Genomic DNA, 24,523 nt, shown 5'->3' with positions numbered 1-24,523 from the left:
ACTCAAGAAAACTAATCAACAATGAACAATAAATACAAAAATATATATTTTTTAAATTAACCAAAAAATATATCCATCCACTTATATTCTGCTAGCACTCACCAATCTCTGAGTGATTCGAAAACCGAAGGCCGGGAACAGGGGGCACAGCTGCATAAGCAGCCTCCCGTCCCGGGCCTCGCTTATATCTGTTTACCTAATTGGGTCACGTGATCGCCATTCCGATCACGTGACACATCGACGTAACGTAGCTCCTGAGAGTAAGGAAGTCAGCATCCGTAAAAGATACTGAGTTCTATGTGTTTCGCTTGTTGATCACGATCCCTGTTTTAGCAAATCTTTCTATTGCGAACCTAAAATGCTCCTTTGTAATATTTTTGATTTGGAAAAAATTGTCGCGTGATCGCTCCCCCGATCACGGGACTTCTAGAATTCAAATCACGTGATGCCTATCCCCATTACGAGATCTGGACTATTCCAGTCACGATATACGTGACAATAGTTGTTCTACTGTTCAGATGTGCGTACTGAATTTGTTGGATGCTATTAACGTTATGTTTGATTCACGGCGCATAAATCCTTGGCGCCGTTACCGCCTACAATTTCCACACTCAATAATTGAGCACTCATTATATAAAGTCACGTGATCACAATGTTGGTCACGTGACTCAAGAATGAGGTCCGTAACAAATATTCTCATTCAGAAAATTGGCCCCCCAAATGTCTGGGTACTAAAGATTGTATCTAACAAGTATCCGGTGATACGATACAAGGCTCAATTCTCAAAAGAGACTGGCAGAGCATTCAAATCAAATTTAATTATGTTTCTAAAGTATGCCAGTAAACAACGTGTTAAGCCAATAAACAACGTGTTAAATACAGTGACCCAAGAGAAAATGTGTCAATTTCATGGTGTTTTCATTTCAAGGTTTTATGTTGTTGTAAAGAAACCTACAAGGTAAAGAAAAATGTTTATGCTACATGAAGTGCTAGTGGTACTTGGTGATGGGAAGATAGCATGAACAACACTTGCTAATACAATCCTACTAGAGCCTATATAGATACAGTTTCATAATCACGTTTCAATCTTTATTTAGTTTCAATTACCACTAAAGAAAAGAGGGGGTAACATCAAATCAAAAATAGAAAAACATTCCATATTAATCACTTCATTGAAGGCAGGAAAAAAGATATACAAAAACCATAACTAAATATAACATGTTAAATCAAACTCATTATTCATCCCTCTAGGTTCCAATGAATCGAGCCTATCGATCTATTCAATTTCTTTCTGTCTCAAGAGTAACTTCATGTCTCCTCCTCGTTTTGGGGTTTTAATATGTTCCAACATGATTAGTTTCATCTGAGCTATGGTCTGATTATGAGAATTAACGTGTTCTGATACTGGTGAATGAATAGACTTATTTCTTATGTTTGATTTATGTTCCGTCCACCTTGTTTTGACTTTCCTGGATGTTAGACCTGCATAAAAGATGCCACAAGGGCATCTGATACCGTAAATAACATTCAGTGTGTCACAAGTACTTGTGTGGTTCAAGGAAATTGGTTTGCCTGTGTACGGATGGTTAATGGTCGAGCCTCTGATTACATTATGGCAATGTTGACAATTGTTGCACGGCAATGTACCTTTATATTGCTTTCCACCGTTTTCCGTTTCGTATTCTGCTTTAACCAAAAAATCTTTCATACATTTACTCTTCCTATAAGCAAAGGTTGGGAGCATCTTCAAACAGTTGTGCCAAAACTGGATGCATTTTCAACATCTCCCAGTTCCTCATAAGGATTTATTTGATCTTATAACTTTGCTCTGAGTATGTGGTCACATAAACAAGTGATTCCCGGTCAGATTTTTCTGCTGGTACTAGGCGTTGGTCCCTTGACAATAATCAAGCCTTCATTCTTGAATTGATTAATAGGTCTTGTGAATAGCCTCTTTCAATACATTTTTCATGACGTTTTGCTGCTTGAATCTCATATTCTTCTGGTTCTGAAATGATTCTTTTATAGCGTAAGAATTGACTGTATGGTATGCTGTCTATGGTGGTCTTGGGATGAAAACTGGATACCATTAATAAACTATTTCTGTCTGTCGGTTTATTGTAAATAGGGGGGCATGGGCTAAATAAACCTGCAGAGGTGAGTAGTGCCATAGAAAGAGCGGCTGGGCCTGTGTGGGCAAAACCAACAAAGAACGGCAGTCCTTGATAAGCCCTGGCTGATGACCACTGCTCAATGGTCCTCATACTAGGACATGTACTCAGGGAGGAGAAATGCTTGCTTAAGCCATGCCCGGTTTCCGGGATAAATCCCCACTCTAGCACGAGGAGGGAACTCAGTCCAGGCTTCTATGAACTCGCACTTCCCTTAGTTCCATGCAGGGCCGGCCTTAACGGCACCGCCGTTATGGCGGAGGGGGGTTGGGTGCAACTGATCACCGATTTTTCTTTAGCTCCCCCGTCTTAGCAGGGAGTTAATCACTGGAATCGGCCGCCTAATGCATCAGCGCTCTATTCTAATGAAAACCGCCGCGCTCCCGCACCGGAGCAGTAGGTAATTACTTTGATAAGGCGCCCTATTGTTAATAAAAGCGCCCCGCTCCCGCACCGGAGCGGGAGGAAATTACTTTGATAAGGCGCCCTATTGTTAATAAAAGCACCTGGCTCCCACACCGGAGCGTGAGGTAATTACTTTGATAAGGTGCCCTATTGTTAATAAATGCGCCCCGCTCCCGTGCTGGAAAGCCCGGCGCCAGCACAAAAGCAGGGCGCATTTAATTTCAATAGGGCGCCTACCGCGCTTTCTCCCGCCAGCCAGCTGAGGGGAGACCTTGAAAGACTTCCCCCCAGCTCGTGTGGTGGGGGGGCGGCTAAGGGTGCCCCTGGTCCCATGCGATTGGCCTCTAAAGGGCCATTATAATTGTCCATTCAAACTGGTTGGTCTCTGGCTTCTAAAACACGTGTTAGCATCACAAATGTTATGGGAATCATTTTGAATAGTTTGCAAGATAAAGAAAAGGCTGAGTCAATCGTAGATGATTCATACTGTGACCTTGAGCTCACAAACGGGTGCATTAACCTACTGAGATACATTAACAAATTATCAAACCAACGCATGTGGAAATGACAAACAAGCAATTTGGCAGGAATCCACCCCTCCACCCCTCCCCTCCAACACCCCATGCTAGAAAAATGCCTGTCGGTCTCACTTGTCTGCGGTTATCTGCCAAGCATTTGCAGGGACACTGTGTCCCAGGAAGCCAGCACCCCACTCTCCCACCCTGCCCATGTCTGCAGCCTCATCCAGGAACACCCCCGAATTGGCTGGCCACGTTCCGCGCCAGAGGCTGGCATTCCGCGGGCAGCTGGGGGCCGTGTCCATCACCTGCTACCGAGACATCAAACGGGAACTGGGGGGCGGCGAGGGGGGCATTTACTGCTAAACAAATGCAAACATTTAAAGGCCCTAGGAATTCAGCCACGTGGACACACTTCCCAGCTTGTAGTGAGGTTTCCCTGTGGCATCGTTTATCTCAGATACCGCTTAGTGTAGGGCAGGGCTCTGCAAGCGTTGGCTCTCCAGATGTTTTGGACTACAACTCCCATCTCCCCTAACCAGCATAGTCAATAGCCAGATATCATGGGAATTGTAGTCCAATGCCTCGGGAGAGCCAATTGATGCTGGGGGAAATGTGTGTGGTGAGCGCCCTACACTGCTGCACGGGGGCCACTTGGTCTGCACCTCGCGTCATCAGACAGGCCGTCACCTCCCTGGAAAGATTACCCCTCCCCAGGCACTAAAAAGGGTGGGAAGGAAATCTCTCTGCCATGGTGTCCTAACGAGGAGCAGCCCCCAGCTCCGGCTATACCAGCCCCCCATGCACGGGTGCCGGTGCCTGGCCTGTTCGCTGCCTTTCGTGTCCGCATGGCGGGCTTGCTTTTGGCTGCAGCCGGGGTCCACGCTGCAGTGCCATTTATGCATCCTGCTGGTGTGAGTGCACCCTTCTGCTGTCCCAAACTGTGCAGAGGGTTCTCCGGACCCCCGGCCTCATCCAAGAAACAGAATGTAAAGGACTAGAGTGGGGGCGAAACACCACGTGCACAGCCCTTCGCACTATTACCAATACGAGGTTTTCCATTTTTTAATTTAAATGCATTTTAAAAAAAACTTTTGCTCTACTTGCATCTTTTGGTGGGGAAGGTTAGGTAGAGGTGCAGAAAGCCCTAGTCTTTCTAGAGGTGGGGGTTGGCTCAAGGCCCTAGAATGCAAAGGATTGGCACTTAGCGCCTGTATAAAGGACACATGGCTTTCTTTGAGCTTGAATACGGTGCTCGCTGCCTCCCCTTTCTCCTGCTGTCCAGAGCACCTCATCCTTCATCTTGAGCCTCACCTACCAAGTGTTTGCCTCTCATGTTATTGTACCGTATTCTCCTTGTTCGGCGCTTTGACTAAAAGCGCTATATAGGCACTACACATAAATAACCTTGAACCCTTAACAAAAAACACTTTGTATGCAGATTCTTGCAGGCGACCACCCAGGCTGGGGGAAATAAAGCTACAGGCGTCCTCGTTTTACTCAGTAGCCTTTCGCAAGGATTTGCAGTTTGCCATGTTCGCTCATCTTTTATGAGGCACAGTATCGTCTTGGTCCTGGCAGGCCAAGCAGTAACACATATCCACGCCGCCTCAGGCAGCTTCTATAGAACACAGTCTATGCAGCCAAATAACAAAGAGGCCGATCGGCTGGGGCCCGCGAGATATGTGCTCACGTGACTAAACTGTACACAGGGCTCACATTCCAGCTCCATCCTTAACCGAGGTGTGTGATCCTGGGCAAACCATTTCATCTCACCGGGCTTTCTCGGACAAAACGGCGGCTCCCTACACAAGACTCCGTTTCTATACTCTGCGCCATTAAATAAGTCCCACGCGCAGTTTACTGTGGCATAGTATGCACAAAGCCCACAATGATGGTTTGCACATAGTGAAAACGTGTTGCTGCAGCGTAGTCACCACACAATGTGTCCTTTACACAATGAACATTTATATGATATGACGGCGACTTTTTTCTTTTCACTATTGCTGTCTGCCTCGCTCTTAAGTACTTTAATTACACGTTAATAAAAGCAGCTTTTGTTTACCTTGCAATGGTTTTTATAATTTTGCAGCGGCTTCAGCACAGTGTTGCGGTATGAAGGTGCATTCTGTTGTTTGGCTGTAAGCACTGTATTATCTAGAAACGGCCATGGAAAGAGGGTACAAGGGGAGTTAGGGAGAGGGAGAAATGGGCTATTGAGGCGATCTGCTCTTCCGTGCATGCCGGCTCTGTCAGTAACAGCACGTCAGCCACGTCAAGCAGTGCCATTACCGACCGGGTCGGCCAGCGTGGAGGGGCATATCGCCATTAGCACCCGTGTAGCTCCCCACGTGGGTGCTAGTGCGTCCAGCGGGTGCTAGTTGTGTGCCTAACTGCGTCCAGCGCTGAGGGGCATATCGCCATTAGCACCCGTGTAGTTCCCCACGCGCTGAGGGGCATATCGCCATTAGCACCCGTGTAGTTCCCATCGTGGGTGCTAGTTGTGTGCCTTGCTGCGTCCAGCGCTGAGGGGCATATCGCCATTAGCACCCGTGTAGTTCCCCACGTGGGTGCTAGTTGTGTGCCTTGCTGCGTCCAGCGCTGAGGGGCATATCGCCATTAGCACCCGTGTAGTTCCCCACGTGGGTGCTAGTTGTGTGCCTTGCTGCGTCCAGCGCTGAGGGGCATATCGCCATTAGCACCCGTGTAGTTCCCCACGTGGGTGCTAGTTGTGTGCCTTGCTGCGTGGCCCGTCGGCCAAGTTAAGCGAAGCGAGGGTCGTTTAATGAGGGCAGCGGATCCATTACCGACAGAGTCGGCCAGCGCTGAGGGCCATATCGCCATCAGCACCCGTGTAGTTCCCCACCTGGGTGCAAGTTGTGTGCCTTGCTGCGTGGCCCAGTGCCGCGCCGTGGTTCCCAAGTCCGTTTTCAATGTTGATGAGTGACATGGAACAGTGATAGATGAAGTAGATGATGTTGTGTGGGTGCAGTGACCTAGAATGGTGATAGAGTAGGGGATGGAGTGGCCTGGAAGAGTGATAGATGAAGTAGATGATGTTCTGGAGGTGGAGCAACATGGAATGGTGACAGATGGAGTAGATGTTCTGGGGGTGGAGTGACATCTGGAGGTGGAGCAACATGGAATGGTGACAGATGGAGTAGATGTTCTGGGGGTGGAGTGACATGGAATTGTGATAGATGGAGTAGATGTTCTGGGGGGTGGAGTGACATCTGGAGGTGGAGCAACATGGAATGGTGACAGATGGAGTAGATGTTCTGGGGGTGGAGTGACATGGAATTGTGATAGATGGAGTAGATGTTCTGGGGGGTGGAGTGACATCTGGAGGTGGAGCAACATGGAATGGTGACAGATGGAGTAGAGGTTCTGGGGGTGGAGTGACATCTGGAGGTGGAGCAACATGGAATGGTGGCAGATGGAGTAGATGTTCTGGGGTGGAGTGACATCTGGAGGTGGAGCAACATGGAATGGTGACAGATGGAGTAGATGTTCTGGGGTGGAGTGACATCTGGAGGTGGAGCAACATGGAATGGTGACAGATGGAGTAGATGTTCTGGGGGTGGAGTGAAACGGAATTGTGACAGATGGAGGAGATGTTCTGGGGGTGGAGTGAAACGGAATTGTGACAGATGGAGTAGATGATGTTCTGGCGGTGGAGTGACATCTGGAGGTGGAGCAACATGGAATGGTGACAGATGGAGTAGATGTTCTGGGGGTGGAGTGACATGGAATGGTGACAGATGGAGTAGATGTTCTGGGGGTGGAGTGACATGGAATGGTGACAGATGGAGTAGATGTTCTGGGGGTGGAGTGACATGGAATGGTGACAGATGGAGTAGATGTTCTGGGGGTGGAGTGACATGGAATGGTGACAGATGGAGTAGATGTTCTAGAGGTGGAGCAACATGGAATTGTGACAGATGGAGTAGATGATATTCTGGCGGTAGAGCAACCTGGAAGGGTGATAGGTGGAGTAGATGTTGTTCTGGGGGCGCTGTGACCTGCAAGAGTGATAGATGGACAATCTACTCATTAGATCAGTAGGCTCAAGAGCGCTCTATGAAGATGACCATTCAAATTAAATCTAACTCGACTTGGTCACGGAAGCCCATTATCGGAACATGGTCAGAATTGTGTACACGCAAAATCATTTTCTTCGGCATGTTCTGGGTGTGCCACAATCATGACAAAAGTTTGCAAGAAAGTCCCAGTTAGATACTATACCCAAAATCTAAGCGGCACAAACAAAAATGTTCACCATTACCAGTCTTTCAGGGTGGGGAGGTCAATAGAGTGAAAAGCCGTCCAAGTCATTAAGGTGAAGAAAACTGGACTTCACCTCTTAGGAGACCTGAGGCTTCAGCTGCAGGTCTGTCCGCATTCCAATCTACTGGCACTGCAATAGGGCCCGGTGCCAAGAGCTTCAGGCCAGAATGTGGAGGCTTAGCTTGTGCGCTTGTCTCCAGAACCTCTGTCCATCCATCTATTGCTGAACTTTAGGGAGTTTTCAAACATCCAGTCCTTTATCGAGGTGAGGCGTTCTCTCAGTCTCAATTGGAGGTCCCAATTCCCCTGAGATTTGCGAACATCTGCCTGTCACCAGCATAAATATTTGGCTAATGGCTGAAGATCCAAGTTCAAAAGTCGGACGAGAGCGGCTACCTGCACGACACTGAAGGACACCGATATAGTGAAAGATGTGAAAGGTGAGATTTTAGCTGACTGGGAGCTCAGTCTCGGGAGGATAGCTCAGGGGCAATGTGCTCACCTTGGAAGCAAGAAGACACGGAGCAACATAGGTCCGATCCCCGGGTTAGCGCTTAGAAACCTCTGGGTATTAAGCGCGTTATAAATAACCAATCATATCATGTCATATCATAGGTGATTTAGTGAGAGGAATAATGGGGGTTACGCCTGAGCTTCTTCATTTATTTATTGTGCATTTGGAAGGCGCTTATACATCAAGTAAGCAGCAAACACATTGTGTGTGATCACGAGCAAATTCTCTTTGCTACGGACCACCATAAATTAATTTAATTGTAAATTTAGAAAGCCACAGATTTTAAGAAGCACAATTGGGAGAGAGATGTGCCGGCCTTTTCTTGTACTGACTGCCAACCAGGCCACCTACCTTGTTTTTGGAAATGAAATGGCATAAAGCGGAAGATTACTGAGAGGGCTCCTGGAGGTCATTCTGGAAAAAAGCACTTCAGCCGTTCTCTAGAGATGCATCACTTCCTCTCGAGATGCAAAGGGAACTGAGCCGGTCCAGCAGCAAGCAGCATGCGTAGCAAGCAACTCCGCAGATTCCCCTGGAAGCAGGGCTGCTTGCATCACTTCCTCTCGAGATGTGAAGGGAACTGAGCCGGTCCAGTAGCAAGCAGCAGGCGTAGCAAGCAACACCGCAGATTCCCCTGGAAGCAGGGCTGCTTGCATCACTTCCTCTCGAGATGTGAAGGGAACTGAGCCGGTCCAGTGGCAAGCAGCAGGTGTAGCAAGCAACACCACAGATTCCCCTGGAAGCTGGGCTGCTTTCATCACTTCCTCTCGAGATGCAAAGGGAACTGAGCCGGTCCAGCAGCAAGCAGCATGCGTAGCAAGCAACTCCGCAGATTCCCCTGGAAGCAGGGCTGCTTGCATCACTTCCTCTCGAGATGTGAAGGGAACTGAGCCAGTCCAGTGGCAAGCAGCAGGCGTAGCAAGCAACACCGCAGATTCCCCTGGAAGCAGGGCTGCTTGCATCACTTCCTCTCGAGATGCAAAGGGAACTGAGCCGGTCCAGCAGCAAACAGCATGCGTAGCAAGCAACTCCGCAGATTCCCCTGGAAGCAGGGCTGCTTGCATCACTTCCTCTCGAGATGTGAAGGGAACTGAGCCGGTCCAGTGGCAAGCAGCAGGCGTAGCAAGCAACACCGCAGATTCCCCTGGAAGCAGGGCTGCTTGCATCACTTCCTCTCGAGATGTGAAGGGAACTGAGCCGGTCCAGTGGCAAGCAGCAGGCGTAGCAAGCAACACCACAGATTCCCCTGGAAGCTGGGCTGCTTTCATCACTTCCTCTCGAGATGCAAAGGGAACTGAGCCGGTCCAGCAGCAAGCAGCATGCGTAGCAAGCAACTCCGCAGATTCCCCTGGAAGCAGGGCTGCTTGCATCACTTCCTCTCGAGATGTGAAGGGAACTGAGCCGGTCCAGTGGCAAGCAGCAGGCGTAGCAAGCAACACCGCAGATTCCCCTGGAAGCAGGGCTGCTTGCATCACTTCCTCTCGAGATGTGAAGGGAACTGAGCCGGTCCAGCAGCAAGCAGCAGGCGTAGCAAGCAACACCACAGATTCCCCTGGAAGCAGGGCTGCTTGCATCACTTCCTCTCGAGATACAAAGGGAACTGAGCCTGTCCAGCAGCAAGCAGCATGCGTAGCAAGCAACTCCGCGGATTCCCCTGGAAGTTGGGCTGCTTGCACCACTTCCTCTCGAGATGTGAAGGGAACTGAGCCGGTCCAGTGGCAAGCAGCAGGCGTAGCAAACAACACCGCAGATTCCCCTGGAAGCTGGGCTGCTCGCATCACTTCCTCTCGAGATGCGAAGGGAACTGAGCCGGTCCAGCGGCAAGCAGCAAGCGTAGCAAGCAACACCGCAGATTCCCCTGGAAGCTGGGCTGCTTGCATCACTTCCTCTCGAGATGTGAAGGGAACTGAGCCGGTCCAGTGGCAAGCAGCAGGCTTAGCAAACAACACCGCAGAGTCCCCTGGAAGCTGGGCTGCTCGCATCACTTCCTCTCGAGATGCGAAGGGAACTGAGCCGGTCCAGCGGCAAGCAGCAAGCGTAGCAAGCAACACCGCAGATTCCCCTGGAAGCAGGGCTGCTTGCATCACTTCCTCTCGAGATGTGAAGGGAACTGAGCCGGTCCAGTGGCAAGCAGCAGGCGTAGCAAACAACACCGCAGATTCCCCTGGAAGCTGGGCTGCTTGCATCACTTCCTCTCGAGATGTGAAGGGAACTGAGCCGGTCCAGCAGCAAGCAGCATGCGTAGCAAGCAACACCGCAGATTCCCCTGGAAGCAGGGCTGCTCGCATCACTTCCTCTCGAGATGCAAAGTAACTGAGCCGGTCCAGTAGCAAGCAACACCGCAGATTCCCCTGGAAGCTGGGCTGCTTGCATCACTTCCTCTCGAGATGCGAAGGGAACTGAGCCGGTCCAGCGGCAAGCAGCATGCGTAGCAAGCAACACCGCAGATTCCCCTGGAAGCTGGGCTGCTCGCATCACTTCCTCTCGAGATGCGAAGGGAACTGAGCCGGTCCAGCAGCAAGCAGCATGCGTAGCAAGCAACACCGCAGATTCCCCTGGAAGCTGGGCTGCTCGCATCACTTCCTCTCGAGATGCGAAGGGAACTGAGCCGGTCCAGCGGCAAGCAGCAAGCGTAGCAAGCAACACCGCAGATTCCCCTGGAAGCAGGGCTGCTTGCATCACTTCCTCTCGAGATGTGAAGGGAACTGAGCCGGTCCAGTGGCAAGCAGCAGGCGTAGCAAACAACACCGCAGATTCCCCTGGAAGCTGGGCTGCTTGCATCACTTCCTCTCGAGATGTGAAGGGAACTGAGCCGGTCCAGTGGCAAGCAGCAGGCGTAGCAAACAACACCGCAGAGTCCCCTGGAAGCTGGGCTGCTCGCATCACTTCCTCTCGAGATGCGAAGGGAACTGAGCCGGTCCAGCAGCAAGCAGCATGCGTAGCAAGCAACACCGCAGATTCCCCTGGAAGCAGGGCTGCTCGCATCACTTCCTCTCGAGATGCAAAGTAACTGAGCCGGTCCAGCAGCAAGCAGCATGTGTAGCAAGCAACACCGCAGATTCCCCTGGAAGCTGGGCTGCTTGCATCACTTCCTCTCGAGATGCGAAGGGAACTGAGCCGGTCCAGCGGCAAGCAGCATGCGTAGCAAGCAACACCGCAGATTCCCCTGGAAGCTGGGCTGCTCGCATCACTTCCTCTCGAGATGCGAAGGGAACTGAGCCGGTCCAGCAGCAAGCAGCATGCGTAGCAAGCAACACCGCAGATTCCCCTGGAAGCTGGGCTGCTCGCATCACTTCCTCTCGAGATGCAAAGGGAACTGAGCCGGTCCAGCGGCAAGCAGCATGCGTAGCAAGCAACACCGCAGATTCCCCTGGAAGCTGGGCTGCTCGCATCACTTCCTCTCGAGATGAGAAGGGAACTGAGCCGGTGCAGCGGCAAGCAGCATGCATAGCAAGCAACACCGCAGATTCTCCTGGAAGCTGGGCTGCTCGCCGCAATCTGAAAAAGTAGCACAATCTGTTGGTTTCTCAGCTCTTAGCGTTGTTTGTAAAATACCTATTTCCCCAATCAGAACTGGACTCGCGGCCAGGAGTCAAACACAATATCACACAGAGATCTTGGCACCTATAGAGCGATTCATACCTATTGAACCATCTTTATGTGGTTTCAACTCATTCATGATAAACCACTACTAATCAAGCCTGCTCCTCAGGTTCTCTACTGCAAAAGGATGGACAGGCCAGTTCAGCGGGACCTGCCAGCTTGAGAAGGTACTGAAACTGTGGCATGGGCTGGTGGCACTACGACCACAGGCAAGCTTCAAAACAGAGACTTGCGATTGGGAGGAATCCTCAAAACAATGCATGCTGCTTGGGATAACTGTTGAAGATCCCTCAGGTCCACTGGCGGAAGCAGGAGCTTAGTGGATAGAACCACGCATGTCACTGAAAAAGGCCGAAGCGTTCATGAACCAAAACAAAAATTAAATCAATGAACAAACCAGCCTAGTCAACGAGCAAGACCCCATTCGAGTGAACTACACCGTCAGTGCAATGCACCAACTACCACCCCAACACGCAAAAACCGCCAAACCTGTGAAAAAGATCCTAAACAAGTGAATACAGTCACGTCAATGAGCGGACGTGCCATGCCAGCCAGCAAAACCATCACGCCAAAGAACAAGATCCATTGCGAGTTTGCAAGACCTTCGTGTCAACGTGCGAGACTGCCAGTTCCCCAAGAAAAACAGAACCAATGAGCAAGACCGTGCGAGACTGCCCAAGACGGCCAGGTCTAAACATAAGACTGTCACGTCAACCAGCAAAATCCCGAACCAATGAACAAGATCCCATGCACGTTAGAAAGACATTCATGTCAACCCTTGAGGCCGCCACGTCAACACACAAAAGCACAAACTAATGATTTAAACCATCAACCCAAAGAGCGAGGTGGTCATGTGAAAAGGTAGGAGCATACCCCCATACAAATGAGCAAGCACAACATGTCAGCAAGTAGGACTATGCCATCAAGAATGCCACATCAATGAGACAATCCACCATTTTCAAAAGCAAAGCCAGCCAACCAATCAGAAAAGCTGGCTTATCAGTGGGCAACAGGGCCATGCCATCAGGAAATGAATGCCTTGTCAATGAGAGGAGCATCATGTCGGCCAGTAAGCTTTCGTGTCACAGAGAGAGCGGTCATGTCACTGACTGAGTCACCATGATGTTACAGAATCTGCATATAAATAAAGCAGCAGCCATGACAACAAGGAGGCTGGAAGGATCTGTACTTCGAAAGACCGAACCAGCTTGTCAATGACTAAGCTACCATATAAATGAACCTGCTGACATGTCAATCACCACAGTTTCAATTAGCGAGCTGCCAGATCAACGAGCAATGTGCTATGGCAACAAGTACACCATCAAGGTAATTGGCGGGCCAACTCGTCAATCAGGGAGCCATTTTGTCAATGGCCGATCGCGGTCTTGCCAATGAGCGAACCATCATGTCAACAAGCGAGCTCAGCTGCCACACCAAGGAGTCCACCATCAAGGAGGCATGTTGACGAATGAGCCGCCATTTCCCTAAGAGTTTTCATTTTAACCTGCAAGATATCAAAGTTAGAGTACAAGACAGCCAAGTCAATGAGGGCGACTGTAAATGAGGAAGAGGGCCAAGGCGGGAGACTGCAAAAACGAGGGACTGGAAAGAAACTGGGGTGTGAGCCCAAAAGAGCGCGATTGCCATTGATTCCAATAATCAAAACTGCGAAGCAAACAAGCGAGCCTTTGGGGTCAATGAATTAGTCTCCTGTGCTATTAACAAGGCCCGACTTATCCCTAGGAATGCAGACCCCCTTCCCATGAGCCCGTCCCTCACTGTCAACCCCATTAAAACAAGGCATTCCAGGGCCACTGCACTGGAGGGGCCCCTTTACAAGGCAGGTAGGCTGCAACGGAAGAGGGCCCCAAATCCAGAGCGTAAGGACCAACCGATTTCCAAAATGGGGTCTCTCGCACCAGACCAGTCTGTCTGCATACTCATAGGATCCTTGCGCAGTGCCTGTGCCACTGGCCAGCCTCCCCGCTGCAGGGCTGACACAGTGGGGCATTGATCCCACCCACCCTGGGTGTCAGAGGTGGGGCCCGCCTGATGCTGCTGGCTTTGTCCCTCTCCCCCTCTCCTGCGGCTTCCAGCAGAGGCTCAGGTGCATTCTAAGCAGCCTTGCCCCATCCCCCACAGTCCTAACATGCTGCCACGGGTCTGCCCTGCACTACTCTGTATCAAGTACTCTGCAAATTTACTGGTCAATACAAGAGCATTTCAAAGGCAAGCGCTACACTCTGCACCTACTACAGTGATGCACTGCACTAAATGCACTGCAATTACTGCAGTGGGTCCTGTGGACTGGATTCTGCGCTTGTTACAACAGAATAGCTTCGCTACATTTCGAAATGTTTGCAACATATTCCTTACACTGCATTGTACAGAGAGGGGGCGGTCCATTGCACTGCACTCTGCACATCCTGTGTCTGCTCTCCCATGCACTGACTGGATCCCTTGCACTGCACCCTAGATATAGTGTAAGGGACCCCTGCTCACTGCATTCTGTACACATTGGCTCAATGCCGCACGCTAGATTCTGCTCCCAATAACTGGATCCCAGGTCTTGAGCGCTGCGCATATTGCACTGTAGTCTGCATGCACTACAGGAATGCATTGCTCGATGCAACTATTGCAATGGATCCCCCTTCCTGCGTTTTGGAAACACTGCAATTGTCCCCTTCATGTAGCACAGATTATAGAGGATCTGCTGCACCACATCCAGTATGCGTCAGCTGGATACATTGCAATACTTTCTGAAAAAATGCAACATACTGTTTGCACTGCATTCCTCACTCACTGGCCAGAACTGCATTCAGCTTTGATAGGCTGTATCCTCTGCAGTTCTGCGACCGGCTCTCTTGACACTACACTCTAGACCGGTTATAATGGATCCCAATGCACAGCATTCTGCAGCTACTGACTTTGTCACATGTACTTGTATTGTATTGTATTTATTATGTTTATATAGCGCTTTCATCCAAAGCGCTTTACATTATAACAACAGAATACATAGAGCATTATAACAGTAGAAGCAATTTACAATCATGAATCGAACCAATAAAAACAGGATGTAGAGCAATTAATCTGTGAGGGAAGAGGGAAGGGGTATAAGGGTGAAAACGAGGGAGGATAAGGGGAAGGGGGAGGGAAGAGAGGATCATAGGGAAGATTCGAGAGAAGGGGAGAGAATGAGAGGTGGGGAAGGTTTAATGGCGGGGAATGGAGAAGGAGAGACTTCAGGGAAGTGAGGAAGGAGGAAAAGGTAGGTATAGAGCGGATTGAGAGAGGTAAGGAGTTCCAGTGCAGGGGGGCTAGGAGCTGAAAGGAGCGGAAACGGCAGGAGGCACAAGGGGAAGGAGGGACGGTGAGAAGGAAATGGTTGGCTGAACTAAGGGAGTGGGAGGGAGTGTAGAAAGAGAGGAGAGATAGGGGGGGCCAGATCATGGAGAGATTTAAAGATTAGAGGAAATTAAATTTAAGTTGGAAGTGAAAGGGAAGCCAGCCAACGGAGGAGAGCGAAGAAGAAATGGAGTCGTGCGGGGCAAGGAGGCAGAGGGTACGGACGACTGAGTGGTAGATAGATTTGAGGGGAGCAAGATGAGAAGCAGGTAGTCCAAAGAGTAGGAAGGAGCAACAGAAGAGGCGAGAGAAGATAAGGGAGGAGATTAAAAGTTTTGTAGCATGGAAGGTGAGAGAGGAGCGGACTTTGCGAATATTGAAGAGGTGGTAGCGACAGGTGCAAGAGGTAAGAGAAATATGGTGGGAAAAGGAGAGGGAGGAGTCAAAGTGAATGCCTAGATTGCGAGCGTGGGCAGAGATAGGAAGATTAGAGGGGGGAAAATGAATGAAAGATGGAGGAGAGGGAGAAGGAAGAGTATTGGAAGGAAAGAGTAAGACTTCAGTCTTATCAGTATTGAGGGAAAGAAAGCGGGATGACATCCAGTTTTTAATGGCAGTAAGACAGGAAGAGAGTTTAATGTGGAGGTCAGAGGAGAAGGAAGAGAAAGAAAGGAAGAGTTGGGTGTCATCAGCATGGAAATGGTGAGAAATACAGAATGAAGAGATAACAGGGGCAATGAGAGAGGTGTAGAGAGAGAATAGGAAAGGGCCAAGAACCGAACCTTGGGGTGCACCGTACTCCAAGAGGAGGGTAGGCGAGGAACTGCCGCTCCAGGAGAAAGCGAATGAGCGGGAGGAGAGGTAAGAGGAGAGCCAGTTAAGACAGAGCCTTTGAAACCAAAGGAAGAAAGAGTGGTGAGAAGTAGGGGGTGGTCAACAGTATCGAAAGCAGCAGAGAGGTCAAGAAGAATAAGGACAGAGGATTGCTTACAGTATCGAGCGGAAAGAAGGGAGTTAAGGATATAAGTGAGGGCAGTTTCGGGAGAGTGTTTAGGCCGTAAACCAGATTGAGAGGGGGGTAGGAGAGAAAGATTAGTGACAAAGGCTGAGAGCTGGGAATAGGCGAGGCGTTCAAGTAGTTTAGAGAGGAATGGGAGAAGAGAGATTGGGGGGAAGTTAGAGGTAAGGAGGAGATCAGCAGAGGGTTTCTTCAGAATCGGGATGATGGTGGCATGCTTGAATGAATGCGAGGGGAAGGTAGCTGAGGAAAGGCAGGTGTTGAAGAAGGAAGTTAAGCAAGGAATAAGAAGAGGGTAGATCTTGGGGATAAGAAGGGAGGGGAGAGGGTCAGTAGGGGCAGACGTAGGGTGGGCTTTGGCCAGGAGGAGGGAGTACTTGTGTCTCAACGTGATACAATGCACCCTGTACATTGCGTTATGTACTAACCAATTGGAACCTTTGCATTGAATTACTAAGCTACTGCCTGATTCTGCACCCATTGTGCTCCTATTGACTAGTACATACCCAATGGCTTGAATGGATCCCATGCAGTTAATTCTGGGACTATTGCACGGGATCCTCCTCCTTCCAGCACTCCAAATAAGCACCACATTCTGTGCCCACTGGCTGGATCCCTTGCACTGCATTCTGAGCCCGATGTGAGGGTGCCATATGCTGCATGCTCCGCCCTTTCAAAAAGATGCACGGCACCATTGTATGCCAATTGCAGTGCATGTCTTTCACTGCAGTCTGCATCTACTGCAATGGATCCCACTGCACCAGTCAAGCAGACTTGCTGACAAGGGATCCATTGCACAGCATTCAGCACAAATGGACTTAGCCATGTGCACTGCAATCTCCATATTGTAACGGGATCCAATGAGCTGCAATCTGCAACTACAGACTAAACGATTCCCCTTGGGCCAGCTTCAGCACCTGCTGATTGGACACTGTATACTGACATTTGCATATGCTAATTGGAAACCACGTCACTGCTTTGCACACATTTTGACTGGATGCACCATAGGCTACAGACATAGACTGGATATTTCACCATGCATCCTGCAACTACTGCAATGCACTGGTTTTACTGAACGTTGCACTGCCAATAATGTATGTCTAGCAGGGCATTCTGCAGTATATATGCCCCACCCGTCCAATTGATGATCGGTTTGTCTTTTCATTCTGGGAATTGGGTCTTTCCTATTATAGATCCAGTGGGTACATATTCCAAAATGCAATGTTCAACAAGACCGGTCTGGGTGATCACCTCCCTTTGGACAGGGGGCACATATGCTAATGAAATGCACGCCCTGTGGTCCGCTGTGCACCTGGTGTACCACGCCCTGCATTTCGCTGCATTCTGCACCTGCTCCAGCACACTCCTTCATTGTACCCTGCAATCTGCTCCCAGTACAATAGCAGCCGTGCACCGCACGCCCTGCTGCTCCCTGCTGTGCTTTCCCGGGGCTCCTGGGGCGGGGCCGAGGGAGTTGCTGGCCACCCCTCCCCCTCGCCTCACCTGTCTCCTTCAGGCTGGCCAGCAGCTCCATCTGCTTCTCCTCGTCCGAGGTGTTCATGGCGCTTGCTGGGGGGTGGGGGGTTGCTAGACTCGACGGGCGCTGCACACCCGGAAGCGGCGGCAGGAGCGGTGTCTGGAGCAGGAGCCGCGAGCCGCCTGGTCTGGGAAGGAGGCGGGTGCGCTGAGCTCAGAGCCGGCACTGCGCATGCGCGTCCCGGCGGCTCGCGAGCCGCGCACCTGAGCGTCTGCTGGGAACCCGGAAGTGCCGCGAGAGCCAAGGCTGGCTAGCTGGCTGTCAGAGCACCCGCACCTCCAGGGCATGGCCAGCCTCAGGCACTGGCATGCATGCTCAGATGGTCCTCACTGCTACTGTGCAATGCTATCTGCAGGAAAGGAGCACTGCCTGCACACAGTACCACTGCCCTGGGCTACGGAGGCACTGGCATGCATGCTCAGATGGTCCTCACTGCTCCTGTGCAATGCTATCTGCAGGAAAGGAGCACTGCCTGCACACAGTACCACTGCCCTAGCCTAAGCAGGCTCTGGCATGCATGCTCAGATGGTCCTCACTGCTACTGTGCAATGCTATCTGCAGGAAAGGGGCGCTGCCTGCACACAGTACCAGTGCCCTAGGCTAAGGAGGCACTGGCATGCATGCTCAGACGGTCCTCACTGCTACTGTGCAATGCTATCTGCGGGAAAGGAGCGCTGCCCGCACATAGTACCACTGCCCTAGCCTAAGCAGGCACTGGCATGCATGCTCAGATGGTCCTCAATGCTACTGTGCAATGCTATCTGCAGGAAATGGGCGCTGCCGGCACACAGTACCACTGCCCTAGGCTAAGCAGGCACTGGCATGCATGCTCAGATGGTCCTCACTGCTACTGTGCAATGCTATCTGCAGGAAAGGGGCGCTGCCTGCACACAGTACCACTGCCCTAGGCTAAGGAGGCACTGGCATGCATGCTCAGATGGTTCTCAATGCTACTGTGCAATGCTATCTGCGGGAAAAGGGCACTGCCCTCACACAATACCACTGCCCTAGGCTAAGGAGGCACTGGCATGCATGCTCAGACGGTCCTCAATGCTACGGTGCAATGCTATCTGCGGGAAAGGGGCGCTGCCCGCACACAGTACCACTGCCCTAGGCTAAGCAGGCACTGGCATGCATGCTCAGACGGTCCTCAATGCTACTGTGCAATGCTATCTGCGGAAAGGGGCACTGCCCGCACACAATACCACTGCCCTAGGCTAAGGAGGCACTGGCATGCATGCTCAGACGGTCCTCAATGCTACTGTGCAATGCTATCTGCGGGAAGGGGACGCTGCCCGCACACAGTACCACTGCCCTAGGCTAAGGAGGCACTGGCATGCATGCTCAGATGGTCCTCAATGCTACTGTGCAATGCTATCTGCAGGAAAGGGGCGCTGCCCGCACACAATACCACTGCCCTAGGCTAAGGAGGCACTGGCATGCATGCTCAGATGGTCCTCACTGCTACTGTGCAATGCTATCTGCAGGAAAGGGGCGCTGCCCGCACACAGTACCACTGCCCTAGGCCAAGGAGGCACTGGCATGCATGCTCAGATGGTTCTCAATGCTACTGTGCAATGCTATCTGCAGGAAAGGGGCGCTGCCCGCACACAGTACCACTGCCCTAGGCTAAGGAGGCACTGGCATGCATGCTCAGACGGTCCTCAATGCTACTCTGCAATGCTATCTGCGGGAAAGGGGCGCTGCCCGCACACAGTACCACTGCCCTAGGCTAAGCAGGCACTGGCATGCATGCTCAGACGGTCCTCAATGCTACTGTGCAATGCTATCTGCAGGAAAGGGGCACTGCCCGCACACAATACCACTGCCCTAGGCTAAGGAGACGCTGGCATGCATGCTCAGACGGTCCTCAATGCTACTGTGCAATGCTATCTGCGGGAAGGGGACGCTACCCGCACACAGTACCACTGCCCTAGGCTAAGGAGGCACTGGCATGCATGCTCAGATGGTCCTCAATGCTACTGTGCAATGCTATCTGCAGGAAAGGGGCACTGCCCGCACACAATACCACTGCCCTAGGCTAAGGAGGCACTGGCATGCATGCTCAGATGGTCCTCACTGCTACTGTGCAATGCTATCTGCAGGAAAGGGGCGCTGCCCGCACACAGTACCACTGCCCTAGGCCAAGCAGGCACTGGCATGCAAGCTCAGATGGTCCTCACTGCTACTGTGCAATGCTATCTGCAGGAAAGTGGCACTGCCCACACACAGTACCACTGCCCTGGTCTACGGAGGCACTGGCATGCATGCTCAGATGGTCCTCAATGCTATTGTGCAATGCTATCTGCAGGAAAGTGGCACTGCCCGCACACAGTACCACTGCCCTGGGCTACGGAGGCACTGGCATGCATGCTCAGATGGTCCTCACTGCTACTGTGCAATGCTATCTGCAGGAAAGGGGCACTGCCCGCACAAAATACCACTGCCCTAGACTAAGGAGGCACTGGCATGCATGCTCAGACGGTCCTCACTGCTACTGTGCAATGCTATCTGCAGGAAAGTGGCACTGCCCGCACACAGTACCACTGCCATGGGCTACGGAGGCACTGGCATGCATGCTCAGACGGTCCTCACTGCTACTGTGCAATGCTATCTGTAGAAAATGGGCACTGCCCGAACACAGTACCACTGCCCTAGGCTAAGGAGGCACTGGCATGCATGCTCAGACGGTCCTCACTGCTACTGTGCAATGCTATTTGCAGGAAAGGGGCACTACCTGCACACAGTACCAGTGCCCTAGGCTAAGGAGGCACTGGCATGCATGCTCAGATGGTCCTCACTGCTACTGTGCAATGCTATCTGCGGGAAAGAAGCGCTGCCCGCACATAGTACCACTGCCCTAGCCTAAGCAGGCACTGGCATGCATGCTCAGATGGTCCTCAATGCTACTGTGCAATGCTATCTGCAGGAAAGGGGCGCTGCCGGCACACAGTACCACTGCCCTAGGCTAAGCAGGCACTGGCATGCATGCTCAGATGGTCCTCACTGCTACTGTGCAATGCTATCTGCAGGAAAGGGGCGCTGCCTGCACACAGTACCACTGCCCTAGGCTAAGGAGGCACTGGCATGCATGCTCAGATGGTTCTCAATGCTACTGTGCAATGCTATCTGCAGGAAAGGGGCACTGCCCGCACACAATACCACTGCCCTAGGCTAAGGAGGCACTGGCATGCATGCTCAGACGGTCCTCAATGCTACTGTGCAATGCTATCTGCGGGAAAGGGGCGCTGCCCGCACACAGTACCACTGCCCTAGGCTAAGCAGGCACTGGCATGCATGCTCAGACGGTCCTCAATGCTACTGTGCAATGCTATCTGCAGGAAAGGGGCACTGCCCGCACACAATACCACTGCCCTAGGCTAAGGAGGCAGTGGCATGCATGCTCAGACGGTCCTCAATGCTACTGTGCAATGCTATCTGCGGGAAGGGGACGCTGCCCGCACACAGTACCACTGCCCTAGGCTAAGGAGGCACTGGCATGCATGCTCAGATGGTCCTCAATGCTACTGTGCAATGCTATCTGCAGGAAAGGGGCACTGCCCGCACACAATACCACTGCCCTAGGCTAAGGAGGCACTGGCATGCATGCTCAGATGGTCCTCACTGCTACTGTGCAATGCTATCTGCAGGAAAGGGGCGCTGCCCGGACACAGTACCACTACCCTAGGCCAAGCAGGCACTGGCATGCATGCTCAGATGGTCCTCACTGCTACTGTGCAATGCTATCTGCAGGAAAGGGGCGCTGCCTGCACACAGTACCACTGCCCTAGGCTAAGGAGGCACTGGCATGCATGCTCAGATGGTTCTCAATGCTACTGTGCAATGCTATCTGCAGGAAAGGGACACTGCCCGCACACAATACCACTGCCCTAGGCTAAGGAGGCACTGGCATGCATGCTCAGACGGTCCTCAATGCTACTGTGCAATGCTATCTGCGGGAAAGGGGCGCTGCCCGCACACAGTACCACTGCCCTAGGCTAAGCAGGCACTGGCATGCATGCTCAGACGGTCCTCAATGCTACTGTGCAATGCTATCTGCAGGAAAGGGGCACTGCCCGCACACAATACCACTGCCCTAGGCTAAGGAGGCACTGGCATGCATGCTCAGACGGTCCTCAATGCTACTGTGCAATGCTATCTGCGGGAAGGGGACGCTACCCGCACACAGTACCACTGCCCTAGGCTAAGGAGGCACTGGCATGCATGCTCAGATGGTCCTCAATGCTACTGTGCAATGCTATCTGCAGGAAAGGGGCACTGCCCGCACACAATACCACTGCCCTAGGCTAAGGAGGCACTGGCATGCATGCTCAGATGGTCCTCACTGCTACTGTGCAATGCTATCTGCAGGAAAGGGGCGCTGCCCGCACACAGTACCACTGCCCTAGGCCAAACAGGCACTGGCATGCAAGCTCAGATGGTCCTCACTGCTACTGTGCAATGCTATCTGCAGGAAAGTGGCACTGCCCACACACAGTACCACTGCCCTGGGCTACGGAGGCACTGGCATGCATGCTCAGATGGTCCTCAATGCTATTGTGCAATGCTATCTGCAGGAAAGTGGCACTGCCCGCACACAGTACCACTGCCCTGGGCTACGGAGGCACTGGCATGCATGCTCAGATGGTCCTCACTGCTACTGTGCAATGCTATCTGCAGGAAAGGGGCACTGCCCGCACACAATACCACTGCCATAGACTAAGGAGGCACTGGCATGAATGCTCAGACGGTCCTCACTGCTACTGTGCAATGCTATCTGCAGGAAAGTGGCACTGCCCTCACACAGTACCACTGCCATGGGCTACGGAGGCACTGGCATGCATGCTCAGACGGTCCTCACTGCTACTGTGCAATGCTATCTGCAGGAAAGGAGCACTGCCTGCACACAGTACCACTGCCCTAGCCTAAGCAGGCACTGGCATGCATGCTCAGATGGTCCTCACTGCTACTGTGCAATGCTATCTGCAGGAAAGGAGCACTGCCTGCACACAGTACCACTGCCCTGGGCTACGGAGGCACTGGCATGCATGCTCAGATGGTCCTCACTGCTACTGTGCAATGCTATCTGCAGGAAAGTGGCACTGCCCGCACACAGTACCACTGCCATGGGCTAAGGAGACACTGGCATGCATGCTGAGACGGTCCTCACTGCTACTGTGCAATGCTATCTGCAGGAAAGTGGCACTGCCCACACACAGTACCACTGCCCTGGGCTACGGAGGCACTGGCATGCATGCTCAGATGGTCCTCACTGCTACTGTGCAATGCTATCTGCAGGAAAGGGGCACTGCCCGCACACACAGTACCACTGCCCTAGCCTAAGCAGGCACTGGCATGCATGCTCAGATGGTCCTCACTGCTACTGTGCAATGATATCTGTAGGAAAGGGGCGCTGCCTGCACACAGTACCACTGCCCTAGGCTAAGGAGGCACTGGCATGCATGTTCAGACGGTCCCCACTGCTACTGTGCAGTGCTATCTGAGAAAATGGGCACTGCCCCCACACAGTACCACTGCCCTAGGCTAAGCAGGCACTGGCATGCATGCTCAGACGGTCCTCACTGCTACTGTGCAATGCTCTCTGCGGGAAAGGGGCGCTGCCCGCACACAGTACCACTGCCCTAGGCTAAGGAGGCACTGGCATGCATGCTCAGTCGGTCCTCACTGATACTGTGCAATGCTATCTGCAGAAAAGGGGCGCTGCCCGCACACAGTACCACTGCCCTGGGCTACGGAGGCACTGGCATGCATTCTCAGACGGTCCTCACTGCTACTGTGCAATGCTATCTGCAGGAAAGGGGCACTGCCTGCACACAGTACCACTGCCCTAGGCTAAGCAGGCAGAATTGTTTTTATTTTGTATTTAGCATTTGTTAGGCGCTTAAGGCTAAATTGGAAGGGAACAGGGGAAACATCATGGCAAAGGCAGTACAATACAGTTATGGACCTATTGGGCCAGCTGGCATTTGGAAGTGCAGTGACAAGTGCAGGAGATGGGGGGGGCCTGGGAGGGAAGTGCTAGGCAGAGCCAATGAGGAGATCCTTAGGCAAAGTGCTTGTCTAAAGTGAGGGGAATTTTGGATCAGAGGATGGGAAAGATGAAAAACCTGTTCATAGCTAGCCATGCCAATCACATGCAGCCCAGGCAGTCCTGTCTTTCTTATTCTTTGTATTCTGCTAGCTGTCTTTTTGTCGTTCATTTAAAGTTGCCAGAGGCAGTGCGGGAACCCTTTAATCCTTGAATGGGTGGGGGTAAGGGAGCTGGGCCCGTGGCCCCAAGCTAACAGTAACTCTTCCTCCAACCCAATCCTGGCGATTTGTTAAAAGCAAAGAGCGTTATGGGAACATAAGAATGTCCACAATTTTAAATTTGAAACATGTCTTATAGTTAATATCATATTATTCTAGTGATTCAGTAAGAAACCCTTTTGAGCGAATAATGGAAGTTAGTCTCTAGTTTTGATTGGTCATACTACTCACCCTAAGAAAAACATGTCTGTACATTGCAGGACATAAACACCCTGTTGGGCAGCTGCAAAAAGGATTTGAGGCTTTGGCTGTATTCAGTCCACTGAAAGTGTCTGTTGTATTGGGTGTTGTGGGCAAGCCCTGGCCAGCTGGCTGCATGTTTGTTTAATTGGGTCCGACACCCATTCTTCAACATCAACGTATTTCTTGAATTCATGTGCGCTTTGCCACACATTACAGGCTGGCTGCTGTCACCTTACTATGCACTTTGGAGGGCACAGGCTGCTTTTGTTGGCATTCAGCCAAGTTGTAATGACCTTGTTGCCTTTTAATGTGGTTCTGTCTGCATTAGCACCTTAGTGACAAAGAGCAAGGACTCGCTTTTCAGTAGACGTTTACTATTTCAGCCTCTCCTTGGTTCCCCGCCCCGTGAAAACCTGCAGCGATTGACGTCCTCATTGCCGCTTTTCTCGGCCATTATTATTTAAGAACTGCATAGGTGCCCCAGACTGTTCTCCCGAACTGTAGGCAAGGGGGGCCCCAGCCAGACATCATATATGTGATGTAGGCCTGCCGGCACGGCGGGAGGAACAGAGGTGGAGCGAGGCCCTCGCGCGGGGGTTGCGCTGGTGTCGC

General features: G+C 51.7%; 1 protein-coding gene across 1 annotated transcript in view; it reads right to left on the bottom strand.

The window, feature by feature from the left end:
- The window catches only part of SHTN1 (shootin 1), a 797,962-nt gene extending 780,413 nt beyond the window's left edge, over window positions 1–17,549 (bottom strand). Inside the window, exon 1 of the mRNA XM_069611915.1 lies at window positions 17,365–17,549. Coding sequence (XP_069468016.1) covers window positions 17,365–17,422 — 58 coding nt within the window. The 5' untranslated portion in view covers window positions 17,423–17,549. The remainder of the gene's footprint in view (window positions 1–17,364) is intronic.
- Window positions 17,550–24,523: the final 6,974 nt, after the last annotated feature.

This window comes from Ambystoma mexicanum, chromosome 8 (genome assembly GCF_040938575.1).
Source record: "Ambystoma mexicanum isolate Mex_15411 chromosome 8, UKY_AmexF1_1, whole genome shotgun sequence".
Taxonomy (NCBI): domain Eukaryota; kingdom Metazoa; phylum Chordata; class Amphibia; order Caudata; family Ambystomatidae; genus Ambystoma; species Ambystoma mexicanum.
Note: the sequence above shows the minus strand (reverse complement) of the source record. Positions and strands in the feature narration are given on the sequence as shown.